The sequence below is a fragment of the Ahaetulla prasina genome, chromosome 1 (assembly GCF_028640845.1).
Source record: "Ahaetulla prasina isolate Xishuangbanna chromosome 1, ASM2864084v1, whole genome shotgun sequence".
In the NCBI taxonomy this organism is placed as follows: domain Eukaryota; kingdom Metazoa; phylum Chordata; class Lepidosauria; order Squamata; family Colubridae; genus Ahaetulla; species Ahaetulla prasina.
In genome coordinates, this window is record NC_080539.1 from 34885178 (window position 1) to 34903949 (window position 18772).

The 18772-nt window shown below is 42.3% G+C and overlaps 1 protein-coding gene across 1 annotated transcript in view; it reads right to left on the minus strand.

The window, feature by feature from the left end:
• The window catches only part of XKR6 (XK related 6), a 201685-nt gene extending 183721 nt beyond the window's left edge, over nucleotides 1–17964 (minus strand). Inside the window, exon 1 of the mRNA XM_058164828.1 lies at nucleotides 17243–17964. Within this exon, the coding sequence (XP_058020811.1) occupies nucleotides 17243–17964 (722 nt within the window). The remainder of the gene's footprint in view (nucleotides 1–17242) is intronic.
• Nucleotides 17965–18772: the final 808 nt, after the last annotated feature.

Below are 18772 nucleotides of genomic sequence, written 5' to 3' on the forward strand. Positions count from 1 at the left end.
TTGCCCAGATATAGGAATTAATGGGCATGAGAGCCTGTTTGAGTAGGGGTTAACAGTATTGGACTAGAAGCCCAGACACAGTGAGTTCTAGTCCTACTTTGGGCGGGAAGCCAGCTGGGTGACTGAGCCAGTTACTCAGCCTTAGGAGGAAGGCAACGACAAACCACATGCAAAAGTGCTGCCAAGGAAACTGCATGGATTTGTCTATGAAGTTGCCAGGAGTCTAGACTGACCAAAGGGACACAGTTATATCAGCCAGGCAATTTAGCCAACAGGAAAAGGCAGAAACTAAGTAAAGCACATGCTTTCTATGCAAAAGATTGTAAACTCTTGTTCTTCGTATCTACTGTATGATTAAACAGATTTTACATTACACATAGCCTCTGCCCTGGGCCGCTTTCAATCTGTATGCTATAATCTGGGTTAAATGTAACCACATTCCCTGCAGTTTTGGCTGTTATCTTCATCAGAACGAAATGCAATTGATCACCTATCACATAACAAGGCTCAAATACAAAACAGGCAGACAAGCAAACAAGCCTTCAGAAAATGCAGTTTCAAAGCTATTAAACATTAATTTCACCATGGATTTTTCCTTTTCAAAGCAAATTCCCTCTCCATATTCCCTCTTCCATGAATTTGGAAGACAGTGTTAACTGATACAGTATCTTGATGCCCTCTCTAAGCTGTGCCTTAAAACGTAAACCACATCACACAACTCTCATGCACACAGAGATTAATTTGTGTTATCCAGATTACAATAAGAACTGCAGGTGTCCTTCCTACTTGCAAGAGTAGGCAGGACACCTGTAAGAGCTAACTTATTGTCCAGAACTACAATAAGAACTACGGGTATCCAGTCTACTTGCGGGACAGAACTGGGGAAACTCAGGTTCAAATCCCCATTCAACTATCAAAGTCAGCTATCATCTGTCAACTTAACTTATTTCAGAGTCTTGGTGTGAAGATAAAATGCAGGCAAGAGGCACAAAGGCTTGAACTCCAAGGAAAAGGCATGCTGCAATTCAAGTAACTACAAATAAAATAAAGAAATGATTCAACTTCTTTTACTAAAAGAAATGGCAGTTTATCTTTGCACGATCTTCTTTACATCATAGGTATAAAAGTCCAGATATATTCCAGCTATATATCAACCATGTAAGTTTAACAAGTGAAGTAAGAACCTTAAATACAGCAAAATCTAAAAATGTATCTACCTTGAACAAATAATGCTAGACAGTGTTAACAAGGGAAACAGGCTATTCCTCCTAAAGCCATAAATTCTGATCACACTCCTGGATATCCCTTGTAAGGAATTCACACGATAGGTGTCTCACACATTCACACACTCATATTAGTAAAACCCAGTCTTAAAGCAATGATAGGAATGTACCAAGGGAGAAACCCTTAAAACATGTCTGTGGCGACCACGTTTTACTGATATTACCACTGACATAGTCCTTTATGATGGCACAAGTTGATATGCTATCCTGGAGTATTTTGAGATGCTTCTGGAAAAACATTTTTGACTCTTACAAGCGACTATATAATTGTTAAAGGAAAATGATAACAGATACTAAAGCAACCCTCAGATCATTTATTAAAACTTAAAGTCAGAAAAGTACACCATTTGTCAGCCTGAAGGCCACACTTGATACCCTAATTAAATGGTGGGGCTACATTCCCCAAAGTGGATGGGATAGGAGTTTATGGGACAACTACATTAGATTTATTTGACACAGAGATGAAATTTCAGTTAAAGTGTATTGTAATAAAGTTTTGCACTGAGACGAAGAGACCTAGATTCAAGGTAGCATTCAGCTGTGTATGGAGGATACTTGATTGATTCTGAGCCACTTACTTTCAGTCCATCCTATCTCACAGGGTTCCATTTCTATGAAGGGGGGGGGGAAAGAAGAATTGGTGGACGGTATGTTATGCACACTGCCTGGCATTTACTATCTAGAAGAGTGTTCTAGATCAGGGGTCTCCAACCTTAGTAACTTTAAGGCTTGTGGACTCAGCCAGCTTTCCTCTGGGAGTTGAAGTCCACAAACCTTAGTTACTAAGGTTGGAGACCCCTGATCTAGAACACTATTACACCCAGAGATTCACCTGGTCCCCCACCCTAGCCTTCTTTAAATTAATCTTTAAAATCTGTGTCTGTCCTCAGTCCCTCGGTCAGAATGGATGGTAAGCCCCCTGTAGAATTTTTTAATTGTTTAACCGATGGTTGTTTTCCTCTGGAATTTATTTTCGATTATATATTCTTTATCTATTGTTTTTCACTGAAGAAAAATATTGCATGTAGGAAAAATATAATTAATATGATTATTCACAACGTTTCTTAATTTGTCTCTTCTGTCATATAAAAATCACAGATTAGTAATACATTTTGGACAGGTGTTTAGGATTTACATCCTTAGGATTTATATCCTATATTTTAAGATATCCAAGTATTGTTGGTCTCTTGCAGTCCTAGGACTTTAAATTATGTAATCCTGATGTAAAGAGTTAAAGCATTTATGGAAAGTTCAAAGAATTTATGTGTGAAGTGTGAATCAGTTAACTCCAAACGAAATACAAGCGTGTTTAGCTGCACTTTTGCTTCTGAGCTGAACACTTGTTATAATACAGCTCAACCCCTAATCATCAGGCAATAGTTGGTTATCTGAGCTAAACTTGCAATTTCCTCTATTATGTTACTCATTTTCTGCTCTTCTTTCACCCTGTGACATATGGTGAAAAATAATAATAATCTGGATTTATATTTAATGCTTCATTTTTCCATTAGGATCAAAGGAGTATGGGAAAAGTCCCATAAATATATTTGTTTCAGTGTAAATAAAATTATTAGGAAATTTGGTAATTTCAATGCCATTTGGAAGTTGGGTAATGCCTAAATCAAAACAACAACAACAACAATAGAAGTTTTTCTAGTGATTATCTCTAGAAAGTATGAGAAAGAAAGACATAGTCTATTATTCAGGTTCTCTCCCCCCCACCCCTACAATGGAAATTGTTTTTTTTAAGCCAGTGGACAAAAATTCGGTCTGAATCTCATGCCAATGGTGAAATAAATTAAGATATCTAATAAGTCCACAAGGGTTTAATATCAAGTAATGCAGATGGGAGGAGACCTTTTTAACCACTTGGTCAAATTTCCCATTTGATCCAAAGATTGAAATGATCATCAGCAGAGCACCAGTCTGGAAGCATTGTTAAGAACTGGTTAAAACACTTCATTCTTCTGAACCTGTTGCTCAGAGCATCAAGGAACTGAATCTCAACATAGCTACTTTGCTGTGGCAACAGTCCCAGTGGAAAGGCCTCCTATGTACACACCTGCAGAGTCAGAAGTTCAGAAAAGGCTTCAAAACAGCCACACAGAGACTTTAAAAGACAATGTTCTCTGCACTTAAACAGTATTCAAGTAGGTTCTGTGATGGCTTCTCCAAATTCTACTTCTGAAAAAGACTTCTCCATGCACAATTAGTAGTCCACTCAACTCAGAATTTTGTCTCCCAAGAAGGGCAGGCAAAACTCAGGCGAAAGTTCATAGGAAGTGCAGGTAGTGACAATTGTCCCATTAATCAATAACATCTGGCAGTCAGACTCCAAAACCTCTCAATATGAAGGCTGCATTTTTGCCAATGATGGCTAGTAGCCATCCATGTATAACTAGCTGGCCAAGAAACCTAATTATTTTCCAAAGCAATTCATACTGTTGGCAGCCCTACAGTTTAATTATGCATCTTGGTCCATTGGTACACTATTAAAATTTACACAAGAATGAATAAAAAATGCTAAATACTACATAGGAAAATTTTATACTTCTGTCATAATTTTTAGTTATGAAAATATTTGTTAATGATTGGAAGTGGGAATAAATATTTATTTGGTTCTGCCACAGCAGCATTTTAAGAACATGCGGTTGCATTTTAAGAAGGAATCACTTTTCCTTATTCACCCTCTTGAAATCCGTTTTATAAACTTCTCATACTGCTCCATTCACCTTCCCCCAATCTCATTATAGCTACCAACCATCATCTTGATTTAGCCATATAGGACAACCTTCACCTGCCAGAAATGGACAAACAGACATTCTGAAATTGAATTTCTATCAATTTAGACTACTGCAGCATGTCCTTTGCAGTGTTCTTCTTGAAAGGAGTATGAGGGCTTCAGCTAGCAACAACTGTTACTAGTCATCAATTGACAAGGATTACTAACAGAAACCACATTGTCCTAATCTGATTCAACTATGCTGGATTGTGGACTGCAATCAGGCCCACTTGAAAAGGCTGAATTATATACAGTATCTCTAAAGTCATGGGGAGATTGGGCTCAATTTTGTCGCAAAGGTGCTTTTTCAAAAGGCAACTGGACTTTCTTTTTTTTCCCTTGAAGACATTTCACTTCTCATTCAAGAAGCTTCTTCAGTTCTGACTGAATGATGGAGAACAGAAGGATTTATAGTCCTTGCAGGCAACTGGTGGTTAGCACTTTCCCTGAGAGTTGTTGAGGCTACTTGGAAGTTTATCTGTGCCCTCACGGTCACCTGAATAGTGCAAATGGGTATGGAACCTTCCTGGAACTGCTGAAAGGACTGTGTTGCAAACAGGGGATAGGTGGTGTTGTATCCCTCCCCTTCTGTCTTCAAGGAAAAACAAAGAAAGGCCAGTTGCCTTTTGAAAAAGCACCTTTGGGACAACCATCACCTGGATGACTGAGAATCTCCATAGACATTGGGCTCAGCTTTGTTTTTTTTACAAAATATTTTCTTCTCTCTCTCTCTCTCTCTCTCTCTCTCTCTCTCTCTCCCCATAGGCCAACACCTCTTGTCCTCCATCTCCATCGTTAGTACTATGTATCAGGTAAAAACAAAGGGTATGAGACTTTGCTTCTTTCCCTCCCCCCTTTCTCCCCTTCTCCCTTTGCTTAGTTCATAATTTACTCCATGTTTCTTTGACAAAATTACACCTGTACAGTAATATACTGTATTTTATGCCTTCATTTGCTCTTCATCTGTAGCAGGGGTCTCCAACCTTGGTCACTTTAAGACTTGTGGACTTCAACTCCCAAAGTTCTTCAGCCAGCTTTGCTGGCTGAGGAACTCTGGGAGTCGAAGTCCACAAGTCTTAAAGTTGCCAAGGTTGGAGACCCCTGATCTGTAGGTAAATTATGCTGAATACAAACCTCCATAATGTATTTTTTTACAATAACATATGTACATTTCCATATACAATAAACATTATTGGATCAGAAAGCAAACTTGAAAAGACAGAGGTACAAAAAAAAAAAGTCTGGAATACTTAAAATTGATACATTTTAATCTCAACTGCCTAAATAAACCTGTTAATTATTTGCAGCCTAATCTCACATGAGAAAACTTCTGCTGAAGCAGAGTGAAAGTGCAGCATCTCATCATCACTTACAGGCATAAAAAATGGGTTGGAAGCCAAAGCAATGGCTCCTGTTCAGAGGTCTACTGCATCAGAACATGAAAATTCATTTCATCTTTATAAGTGCTCTACTTTACGCTCATATTTGTGGCCGTAAACATCTTGCAACAGGGAGTTCCACAAGTTTATATTCCACTGCATGAAAATATATCACTAGACTTTATAAATCTTTCTGAACATCTCTCAAGAAGGAAGAAACAATTTACAGGAAAAGGCAACTGAAAAACAGTACAAGTTTCTGCTTGCCCACATTTAAAGCAAAATAGGGATACAACGTAAGCAAAAGTTATACTCAACAAAGGAGCTTTTTGTCTCATCCTTAACTATCCGATATGTGAGATGTTCACTTTTGAGAAGATGGTAACTAAAATCACATAAAAGCCCAAAACGTTACAGATAGTCCTCGACTTACCACCACAATTGAGCCCAAAATATCTGTTGCTAAATGAGACAATTATTAAGTGAATTTTGCCCCATTATATGACCTTTCTTGCCCCCAGTTCTTAAGTGAATCACTGCAGTTGTTAAGTTTTTAAGTGAATCTGGGCTCCCCATTCACTTTACTTGTAAGAAGGTCACAAAAGGGTCTCATAACCTTGGGAGGCTGCAACTTCAAGATTTTGGTTACCACCTTTAAAGCGCTCCAAGGCTTAGGATCCGGTTACTTACGAGACCGCCTGCTGTTACCCTATGCCTCCCACCGACCCGTACACTCCCACAGAGAGGGTCTTCTGAGGGTGCCGTCCGCCAAACTGTCGGCGGGCGGCCCCCAGGAGTAGGGCCTTCTCTGTTGGAGCTCCGACGCTCTGGAATGAACTTCCCCCTGGCTTACGCCAAGTGCCTGATCTTCGGACCTTTCGCCGTGAACTAAAAACATATTTATTTATTCAAGCGGGACTGGCATAATAGTTTTTTACTATTTTAAAGTGGGTTTTATTGTCTTGGGTTTTTAAATTTTTAAATTTTAATGCCAGCCTTTTTTTGTAATTTGCTTCGTTTTAAATTCTGGTTTTAATTGTATATATATATTGAGTTTTATCTTGGCTGTACACCGCCCTGAGTCCTTCGGGAGAAGGGCGGTATAAAAATTTAATAAAATAAAATAAAATAAAATAAAATAAACTGTCATAAATATGAATCAGTTGCCAAGCTTCTGAATATTGATCACGTGACCATTGGGATGCTGCAATGATTTTAACTGTGAAAAATGGTCGTAAGTCACTTTTTTCAGTGCCACTGTAACTTTGAACGGTCTCTAAACAAACTGTTGTAAATCAAGGGCTACCTGTACTGCTTACTGCTTGTAAGAAACTGTTCTGCTCATCTTTCATATCAAATTCCAAAAGTTGTATGTGGTGGCAAGTCCCTTTGCTGCTGTCCCAAGGCCCAAAAGGCTCTTTTCCAAGAGGCAACTGGACTTTCTGGTAGAAAGTCCAGCTGCCCCTTGAAAAAACACCTTTGGGACAACCATGACCTGGATGACTGAGAATCTCCATTGACATCTGCAGTCCCAAAATGCCACCATAACCACACAGCTGAATTTCTGCATCGGGTTGCCAGCAATTGATTATAGTTTCTTAGCGGACTGATCTCAAAGCACCTAAAAAATGTTACTATGAATCCTTGAGTAGGCCAAATGTTAGTATCAATCAAAACTCTCAAACTCCCAAGCATACAGAAAAGAGAAAGATTTCTTTTATTTATATTTCTGGCACTTCCCTATCTGCTGTATCTTTGTCCATCCACTATAATCTATAATAATCTCGTTTGGATTATTGCAATGCTCTCTAGATGGGGCTGCCCTTGAGGTGCACCCGGAGGCTGCAGTTAGTCCAGAATGCGGCTGCGCGAGTAGTAACGGGAGCCACTCGTTGCTCCCACATAACACCACTGCTACACAGTCTGCACTGGCTTCCTGTAGTCTTTCAGGTGCGCTTCAAGATTTTGGTTACCACCTTTAAAGCGCTCCATGGCTTAGGATCCGGTTACTTACGAGACCGCCTGCTGTTACCCTATGCCTCCCACCGACCCGTATGCTCCCACAGAGAGGGTCTTCTCAGGGTGCCGTCCACCAAACTGTCGGCAGGCGGCCCCCAGGAGTAGGGCCTTCTCTGTTGGAGCTCCGACGCTCTGGAATGAACTTCCCCCTGGCTTACGCCAAGTGCCTGATCTTCGGACCTTTCGCCGTGAACTAAAAACATATTTATTTATTCAAGCGGGACTGGCATAATAGTTTTTTACTATTTTAAAGTGGGTTTTATTGTCTTGGGTTTTTAAATTTTTAAATTTTAATGCCAGCCTTTTTTTGTAATTTGCTTCGTTTTAAATTCTGGTTTTAATTGTATATATATTGAGTTTTATCTTGGCTGTACACCGCCCTGAGTCCTTCGGGAGAAGGGCGGTATAAAAATTTAATAAAATAAATAAATAAATAAATAAACTGTCATAAATATGAATCAGTTGCCAAGCTTCTGAATATTGATCACGTGACCATTGGGATGCTGCAATGATTTTAACTGTGAAAAATGGTCGTAAGTCACTTTTTTCAGTGCCACTGTAACTTTGAACGGTCTCTAAACAAACTGTTGTAAATCAAGGGCTACCTGTACTGCTTACTGCTTGTAAGAAACTGTTCTGCTCATCTTTCATATCAAATTCCAAAAGTTGTATGTGGTGGCAAGTCCCTTTGCTGCTGTCCCAAGTCCCAAAGGCACTTTTTCAAGAGGCAACTGGACTTTCTGGTAGAAAGTCCAGCTGCCCCTTGAAAAAACACCTTTGGGACAACCATGACCTGGATGACTGAGAATCTCCATTGACATCTGCAGTCCCAAAATGCCACCATAACCACACAGCTGAATTTCTGCATCGGGTTGCCAGCAATTGATTATAGTTTCTTAGCGGACTGATCTCAAAGCACCTAAAAAATGTTACTATGAATCCTTGAGTAGGCCAAATGTTAGTATCAATCAAAACTCTCAAACTCCCAAGCATACAGAAAAGAGAAAGATTTCTTTTATTTATATTTCTGGCACTTCCCTATCTGCTGTATCTTTGTCCATCCACTATAATCTATAATAATCTCGTTTGGATTATTGCAATGCTCTCTAGATGGGGCTACCCTTGAGGTGCACCCGGAGGCTGCAGTTAGTCCAGAATGCAGCTGCGCGAGTAGTAACGGGAGCCACTCGTTGCTCCCACATAACACCACTGCTACACAGTCTGCACTGGCTTCCTGTAGTCTTTCGGGTGCGCTTCAAGATTTTGGTTACCACCTTTAAAGCGCTCCATGGTTTAGGACCCGGGTACTTATGGGACCGCCTGCTGTTACCTTATGCCTCCCACCGACCCGTACGCTCCCACAGAGAGGGTCTTCTCAGGGTGCCGTCCTCCAAACAATGTCGGCTGGCAGCCCCCAGGGGCAGGGCCTTCTCTGTCGGAGCTCCTACGCTCTGGAACGAACTTCCCCCTGGCCTACGCCAAGTGCCTGATCTTCGGACTTTTCTCCGTGAGCTAAAAACACACTTATTTATTCAAGTGGGACTGGCTTAATAGTTTTATTAAATTTTAATTGGGGTTTTATTGCTTTAGGGTTTTAAATTTTTAAATTTTTAATGTCGGCCTTTTTTGTAATTTGCTTTGTTTTAAATTTTGGTTTTAATTGGTATATATATTGAGTTTTTTATCTTCTGGCTGTACACCGCCCTGAGTCCTTCGGGAAAAGGGCGGTATAAAAATCTAATAAATAATAATAATAATAATAATAATAATAATAATAATAATAATAATAATAATAATAATAATAATAATAATAATAATTATATATATATATATATATATATATCTTTATGCTCCCCTTCTCTATAGAATAACAGAGTTGGAAGGGACCTTGGAGGTCTTCTAGTCCAACCCCCTGCTCAGGCAGGAAACCTTATACCATTTCAGACAAATGGTTGTCCAATCTCTTCTTAAAAACTTTTTGCCATCTATGCTGTCTGCTAATTTGCCTTAACTTTTCTACTTCTGGCTCAGCATATCTACTTCATTTTGATTTAGCTTGACCATACCACTTGCCATGTTCTACTGCTGAGCAAGATTGGTCGCAAATAAGGGGTCTAGGACAACCCACCACGGTACAACTCACCGTGCCTGATTTGCCACAAGACAACTTACTGCAGGACAACAACCCTGAATCAATGGTTTCATTCGGTTACCTTTATTATTGGTGACAACATTTTCATTGAAATTATTGTAACGCTTGTATTCTGGATTGACTTTCTGTATTTTATTATTACTGGCCACGGTTCTGTCGAAATTCATTTAACTTTTGTATTTGTTGAATTGTCAGTGAGTTGTCCCATGGCTAGTTGGCTATGGCAAGTTGTCCTATTCCGAAAGCTAAGACAGAACGCAGCACTACACCAGGGCCAAACACTGGTGCACTGGAGAACTGAGTAGTCCATATCACCAGTCTTGGGTACTCCAAACCAGGGGTCTCCAATCTTGGCAACGTTAAGCCTGGTGGACTTCAACTCCCAGAATTCCATAGCCAGCAAAGCTGGCTGGGGGATTTTGGGAGTTGAAATCCGCCAGACTTACAGTTGCCAAGGTTGGAGATCCCTGCTCCAAACCAAACTTCTTTTAAAAATGTTTTAATGGAGATTGTTTTCCCGTGTTGAAGTAAAAATGCTGGTTTGATCTCTTTTTGTACACAGAATTAATTAAAGCAGAAGGGGAAGAAATATTTTCATTACACCAGAAAGGAAAATGACGTGACTCATCCAATAGTCAATGGCCCTGCTTCTTCAAACCTAATTCCATTGGAAAATATGCTGACAAAATTGCTCTCCTTACTATCTATGTATCCACAAGACCCAAAACAGCAAATGTACATTCATGTGTACCCTCTCATGCTTTATTTCACTCCATGTGATTGACCATGGTGCTCTTTTAACTGCCATAACTTCCTCCTCCTATTTCTATCTCAAACTGGGGAATCTTCACAGTGGTGCTGAATATCCAAACAACTTTGGTTTCAACAAGTAAGTGTCAATAAGCAAGAAGCAGATGTCCCAATTAGCTCACAATCTAGTAAAAATAAGTAGAATTTCCCTTGTGATTCCTTATGATTCCATCTTTGTCTAGACTTTGGAGCATTCATTTATAAAATGCCTGAAGTATTTGGATGGGTTTCTCCTATCCATTTTTAAACATACTTGAATCAGGTACACAAGTAAGATAGGCAACACATCTTCAGAGTACTCTACTATAGGATTTTTTAAAAAAAAAACAACTTTCCAGCGTTACAAAAAACTAGAAAGCTTCTTTTGAAAAGTAAAAGCACGTTGAATCAAGAATTGTAGTCATAGTTCTGTGTTCTGTAGATGAACATGTGTTTGTAAGCAAAAGATTTCAAATTCAGTTGCCATTCGGTCTCAGGCTACAAAAGACTTCTATTTCAACTGTATTTGCGTTGATCTTCATTCATATGGTATCTTGTAAAGTTTGGAGTCACATCCATTCATTCATGTTCCCTGGAAATGGTGGAAGTTATAGTCCAATGTATTTGGAGATTATCAATCTAGGGATGCACTACAATTTTTATATAACACTGGTATATATTTCTTGTGTTTGAAATTGGCTACAGCTCACTGATAAAGAAGCTGAAATGTATGCAAATGATCCGCAATTCAGTTCCTAGGATTTCATGGGAAAGCTGGGGAAAGTTTCTACTTGTATCTTGTAAAACATTTTTTCAGTCAATGTATAAATATGCAAAGTCATCTTTACCAAGGGAAGTTTGCCTTAGAGGAGCAGGACACAAAACTGCAAAAACTTGCATATGATTATTTGAAACAGTTGCTGATGACCAAAACATGTATTTGGGATTGAAACAAAATGATAAAATCATAGGGATAGAGGGGAAACTACAGCCCATCAAATTCAACAGGACCATCATGGGCCAAGGTTGACATCCTGTCTCTCAGCTGTCTCTTTCCATTCCTTCCATGGAAAGTAATGGCTTCCATGACTCATCCAAAGTCAACTGAACTCTTTTACTAAGTAGACTGATAGATGAAGTGTCAAGTTGTTTCATGTCTCAAAGACACCTGAATTACAGCATCATTCAGATCTCATTCCTGAATCTTATTCGCTAGGATTATCTGAGATGTACAACATCCCAATCTTTGCTGCAATCTAGTAGTTGCCCAAAAACCTTTAAAAAACTTTAACTAAATCAAGTACTTGACAAAATTACGAAAAATCACTTTGTGCAATCAGGGTTAGTTTCACAAAATAAAATGTAATTATTTTCAAATTTCTCCAGACACTGTCTGACACGTAGCCAAGATTTTTTTATTTGCATAAATTTGTCCACTCCACTCCAAATTAAATGACTTGCCAAAAGTAAGCACTCACCATGCTTCAACTGTAGTGAGAAATACTGAATTGGATTTAACGCTCACAATTGCTGTGTATGCGTTTTGTACCTAAATAAACTTTATGATGACTTTACATGATGGCGTGATTGACATAGCATTATAAAAGAATAGCTGAATTTCCCATAATATATCAAAATTCAAATTATTCAATCTAATTTTAGCCTTCTATGACACGTTATGCAAAACACACACACACACACACACACACACAATTTTTTTTAACTCAGGTCTTTCCTTGGCCTCATGCAATTAATTTATCAGTGTTGAGATAATGGGAAAAAAATCCACTGCCATTCTGCTATATTTTTTGCATTTGCTGAAACAATAAAAAAACTAAGGTCAAATTGGAAGGTTCCATTAGTTTTTCTCTAGCATCATTTAGGTAAGGACACTTTTGAGCAAACTTGACCCTGGGAACTAAATAGATGTGTCCAATTAATTTTTTTGTGGCAACACTATATGGTTTGCCACTATTGTATTCCACAACATTTTTCAACTTCTCCATCCAGCCTACAGGCATGGTATTATTTGGTGATTTTCCACCCAAGAATTAATGAGGTCTTACTCTGTTTAGCTTCTGAGATCAGTCCAGGTCAGCTAGATGTTGCCATCTAGTAGGACCACTATTACATACTTTATTTTATTTTATTTTTTGTTTCTTCTAATTGATTCCTTTTCAAGAATTTTACAGACCAGAGGACATATTTCACAAATATCTTACTATAAGATCCACATCTATGTCCATTCTTATGAAGGGAAGCTAACTTGATATGGGCCATTTTACAGTGAGTTACTTCCCCCTTCCAATAAATCCTTCCAAACGTAAACATTTCACCAGTCCAACAAGCAATAATTCAGCTTCTGGCATGCTGTCTTGCTGGATTAGTCCCACCATAGCATTCAGGAATAATTCAAATGACGGCCATAACAGCAAGAGGAACAGATTTATTTATTTATTTATTTATTTATTTATTTATTTATTTATTTATTTATTTATTTATTAAATGACTCTCGCAAAAGGTTGTTGGTGATTAAGTATTTGTTCAATAGACTTTTGACAGCTGTGTGAGGCCCCCAAACAGATGTTGCTGCCCTAATCCTTAAGGAAATATTTGACATATTCCAATTTTAAATACAAATCCTCATTACAGAGAGCAAGATTTGGCAAAGCCCTTTCTTTAGTAGATCCCACTTGGCTCCAAAGAACATTTAGGGCTTCAGAAATGGGCAAGGGTTAAGTGAGACCCTACCTTTCATCTGTTTTGGCAGAATAAGACCTGTACAGTTTTATTTCTCAAGTACAAACAGTTGCTTCTTTCCATTCCCCCTTTTCCCAATGATTCGGCATCTTCCAGTATGTCAGAGATGTTTATTTAGTGACAGAGCGAGTATAAGAACCCTCATCCTACCCCTGGAAAATACACTCTAATTCCCATCTCAATACACAGCTGCCAAAAGAGATGGGTAAATTGCCAGGCACACATGCATTTTCCTCCAACAGCTGCCTCAGCTTATATGGTTGATATTTGGATGTATAAGGGAAGGAGGGAGAGAAATGATTTGGGCACAAATCCATCTTTCATGGTACAGGCAAAACTGAAATCTCTTGTTACAACCTTGCCCTGCTTGCATACATCATGTTCTGTGCTAGAACATGCACGAGGGAGAGGGAGGGGGGAGAAAGAGAGCGGGGGGAGAGAGGAGACCGCCTGCCATAAAGCAGTGCAAATGACATTTTGAAAAAGCAAGAAATTTATTCTGTTGCAGTGTATGACTTCACCGGCGTATTTCCCAGGTTGCAGTTTCATACAAGCTACCCACACATGTTTAGGAGGGTGTTTTCCTCCCTTATTTCCCTCCTCCCTGATCTTTCCTGTGTATCTCAATTTTTTCCTTGACTGTTTTTCCCCACCATCAAGCCGATATTACCACCACCACCTCCAGCTACTCAAATAGGTTGCCTCCATTTTAAATTGGTTCAAAGCAAATTCCTCAGGAACTGCTTTAACCCTTCCAACTCATTTGAACATTATCTTTCATCAAAGCAATGTCTTCGCTCCCCCCCCCCAATTTCAGAGGCAGAAAACTGGTCCAGCCTGTCTGCGATTTAACCCCACCTGGCCTGTTTTACCCACATGATTTCACCAAAAAGGGTCTTCATTAAGTGAACATATCTCTTCACACTCCATTTAATTTCCCTCCCTCCCCCCCACTCCCATCATATTACAAAGATCCAGTTTATTCCAGTTGCTAATTTCATATATATAAACATACCTTTTCATACACGTACAAAGGCACATGCTCACTGCACACACACACACACACAGAGACATTTCCCTCTTCAAAAGGGGATTTCAAATCCTTTCCTTTCTCAAACTTTATTTTATCCTGTTTGATTAGCTTATATAAGCCAATCCACTCTTTGGATTGATGCCATCCCCAAGGCATCTTATGCACTTTCATGGCTTCAAAACAACTTAAGCAAAATACTCGTTCATTTTGGTATCCTGCTGTGAACCCTTTCTGCAAAACACTCTGGATCGCTCTATGCACATGTGTACATGCTTATAGGTGCACATGCATGCCGATCAAGCAGGCTGTGAGGCAGCTAAAGGCTCTCTCAGCTGCCTTGTTTCTGCAAAGGCTTCCTCTCTTAGCAAAGGTCTCTCCAGGACACCTTCTGCATCTTTTCCCATAGTTCCTCTCTTGAAAAGAGTTATTCTAGAGCTCCCCCTCTGCCAGGCATGGGGATCGACCTTCTTTTCAATATTCTAGCTTCAGGAAGCCTGGGTGGGAGGAGGGAGTCTAATGTCATATTCACAATATATCTAATGATTTTATCAACCTGACCATCATCTGATATATATATGGGGAAAATGATGCATAAATCTTGTGTATTTGACCCAACCCTGAGCCATTCTTGTTGCCAGTCCTATATGCCATAGCAGATGAAAAAATATTAAACCATACTGCTTTGGGGAAACAAGTTCATCAGTGGCTCTACTTTGCTATCCATGGGCTATGGAAGTAATTGCTTTTCACTTTCAACTTGGTCCTATATTAGGTTAAAAATTAATCTAGCCACCTCAGGTTTTATCGAGGAAAACTTCCTTTTGAGGAAGACTGACCCTACCACAACTCTACTTATTGCTCTTCATTTTTATTTTTAGAAGTGCAAATACATTTCTACCCCCTCTCTTACTATCCCTGTCTTCCAGTATTGAGGCCTAGAACTATTTTCTACAGTGAAAAATCCTTTGCATCCTTAACTACTGTGCTCATTTATTCAGCCAATCAAATTGTCTTCAGTGGGACTTATTCTCAATCAAGGAAGCAAGGAAGTTTGCATTCTCATCACTATAGTGCCTTCTTGGTAGAGCAGGAAAGAGAGAACTTGCTTTTCTCCAACATACTCTTGGTTGATTGATTGTCAACAGCTCAATCTTAGTGTGGTAACTTCCATGTATGTTGGGATTGTAACTCCTGGGTATCATGGCAGTTCCATTCCTAACATAACTGGAGGACACCAATCTGCAGAATGTTACATCACTAGGTCTCAGTCTTATCTCAGTTTACATCATCATTGGGACATCCATGCCTACAATTTAAAAAGGCAAGCTGTGGTCCAAATATATATTTCTGTTAAAGGTGATCCAAAAGGGAAGATTATTGTCCTAAGAAATTTAGTCCTAGGAGAACTTCCTTGATCATCTAAGGAAGAGATGTAGGATGTTCTTATTTCTCAATTGTAAAGGATTTAAGATTATATTATCCTAATGCATTTTTTCTATGTTATCTTGTCATGCCAGAGTCTGAAGAACATTCAGGTTTTTTACCTCAGATTCATTTTAGCAGAACAAATCCAACAAACAAGGTAATTTTAGAACGTAGTGGGGGGGGGAAGGAAACTAAAACATCTGGAGATACCAGGCTGGAGAAAGCTTCTCTAATTCGAAGGGGAGTCCAGGAAATCTGGAAGGTACCAGATGAACCAAATCTATTTTAGATGATAACCAGAGAATCTTTTCTGATTAAAATGTAATCCTTGGCCAAATATCTCAGTGTTGTGATTTCTTTTTTGGCCATGCTTTGAGCATCTCAGTTATTCCCAGATTGAAATTTCTTTCCTCCATAATAATTTAAGGGCATTATGTCCACAGGTTTTCTTTGAGGGGATGACTTCAGGTTTTCCACAGGGATGAAAAATATTTTAAGACTTAAAAATACTGTACAAGAGCATAATACTGTTTCTTCTTGAAATAGCCCAACTGCAGTGGTTCATTCTAAGAGGTGATCATATTAGTTTCCCAAGAGGGTAGTCAAGATCAGGATGGCCAAGAAAGCTCCCTTTTTTTCTGCAGCACCCTGTTGGCTGGTTTGTGCATATTATGTGTCTGTGCTTCCTTTACCAAAACAGGGACAATGCAACTGCATTCTTGAGAGGTGAGTACAAGTTGTTTCCTCTCCATTTGAGACTTCCCTAACCCAGACTATTGGCTTACATCCCCCTCCCAGAGAGGGGGGGGGAAGAGAGAGAAATACACACACACACAAACAAACAAAAACACACACATACATACACACACAGAGAGAGATATCATCCGGTAAACCCAAGTTCTCTGGGAATTATGGGGATGAAGTCCAGTAAATCCGAAGAGCACCAGATTCCACTAAACTGTTCTATTTCTTCAGCGTGTGTACAGAAAGCATACACATGCAACGCTGCTCCCCCAACATACCAGATTTTAAGAGAAATCCTGTCTTGGCCTCAGTGGCTGGCTCTGTGCTTCACGCAACTGAGCATTCCCTTACGTCACTTGGCATAAGCTTTTGAATAAGAATATGAGATTGCCTAGCTCTGCCTGAGATTTGGGAGACTGGAGGCGTTCTTCTCCCCCCTCCCTGGCCATTCCTGCATATGCATTTAGTTTTTCTGGAGAGAACACCACTCTCCTAGGAATCCTCCTCCCTCACAGGGCATCTGGAACGATTTGCCTGCCTGCCTCCCGTCTCCCCCTCCCTCCGCAAAATCTCTGTAGGGAAAATGAGCGCAGACTTTCCAACACACACAAACACATAGGCAATCTAGAAAAGGGAGCATCTCTCCACCCGGTAGCCACACTTACAATTCCTCCTTGCAAACTGGAGATGGGGCCTTGCACCTTTCCATGCATTTCTTGAGTGTACTCAGTCAGCCTTGGAGGTCACCCTTCCGCCGCCTGGGGCGCGACAGGGCCGTAGACCTCCGTACCCCTTTCACCCCTTGCAGGCAGCCTTCTCCCCGCTCCCACCGCCCCATTTCTCCCTCTCGCTGCCTTCCTGCCTCTCCCGCCTTACCTCCAGACCTGTCCCATCTGCAGCAGGTGGATAACAGTCTGCCAGATCCAGACGGAAAGCCTGCAGAGGCGCTGTGCGCCGGGAGGGGCGGCGTGATGTCCCGGGCCAGCCCGACGGCCCCCTCCGACCGAGCCCATCATGGGAGGGCCGCGGCTGGTGAGGCCCTGCACGGCTCCCAGGCCTCCGCCGGTGTAGTCTTGCACGAACCATCGGAAGCTGAGGATCTGCACCAAGACCGAAGGCAGGAGGACGAAGGCCAGCGTCAGGCCGCACCACAGGTAGTCCCGCCGGCCGTAGTGGTCCAGGGCCAGCCAGAGGTCGGTGCCCACATCGCCCAGCAGCACCAGCAGCGCCAGCACGATCCACAGACAGTCCAACCACGGCCGCTCCACCGCCAGCGCCACGACCGCCGCCGAGGGCGAGGGCGGCTGCCCGTCGGCCGGCTCCAGCGGGTCGGTGCCTCCTCCCGGGCCCCCCGAGGCCGACCCCCCGGCCCGGCCCAGCAGGTTCCGCAGGCAGGCGCTCCGGCAGCCCCAATAGCACGATGACGTGTTGCAGCAATGGCAGATGTGCATGGAGCTGCTGCCCCCGGCCTCGTCCCCCGCGCCGCCGCAGCCGCCCGGGCCGGCCGCGGCTGCGGCGGCGTGGTGCGGATGATGGTGCGGGAGGTCGTCCAGGTTGTGCAGCTGCGAGAAGCCGCTGCCGTCCGACTTGGCCGCCATCACCTCCGCCGCCTGCCGCCGCCGCCGCCGCCTCCGCCGCCACCGCCACCACCAGGCTCCCCCCTTGCTGCCCGGCCCGGCAGCCTGCTTCCCGCCCGCCCGCTTCCCGCCGCCCTCCCGTCCGTCCTCCCTTCCTTCTTGCCTGCCCTCCTCCCGCCCGCCCTCCTCCCGCCCTCCACCCGGGCCCCTCCGGCCGCAGGGCTCGGGATGCCCTCCCCACCACCCACCGCCGCCTCCTCCTCCTCCTCCTCCTTTCCCCTCCGCTTCCGGGAGAGGAGGGAGGCGCTAAAGACCAACCGGGGCCCCCATTCCCTCCTCCTCCTTCCAGACCCGCAAGCAGCCGCCGCCGCCGCCGCCGCCGCACAGGAAGGATGGGGCTGGGGGACCCCTAGTGCCAGCGCCGGGAAAGAGCCAGCGCTCCACTGAGGGGGAAGGAGAAGGAGACCACCCCGCACGTCCGCCCACGCCACCGCGGCTGGCATTGAGGGAGGAGGGGGGACACCCTCGCCTGGCTGGCTGGCTGGCTTGGACCAGATCGGCCCGGTCTCCCCCTGCCAAGGTCCAGCATCCCCAGCTCACCCCCGCCCCCCCCTTCCCGAACGCCCTCTCCAGCTTACACAGGCGCTGGTTCAGCTCGAAATCTACCGAACCGGAGGCTTCCTGCAAGCATAGCCTCTATTGCCTGGCTTCCACCTCCATTCCACCTGCACGTAGCCCCGCGTCCGCTTTTTAGCCTCCATCCGCCATCCTTAGTCTCAGCACAGAGCCCCCTCCCTGAGATGTCCCCATTGCTTCCCTTGGAGGTGAT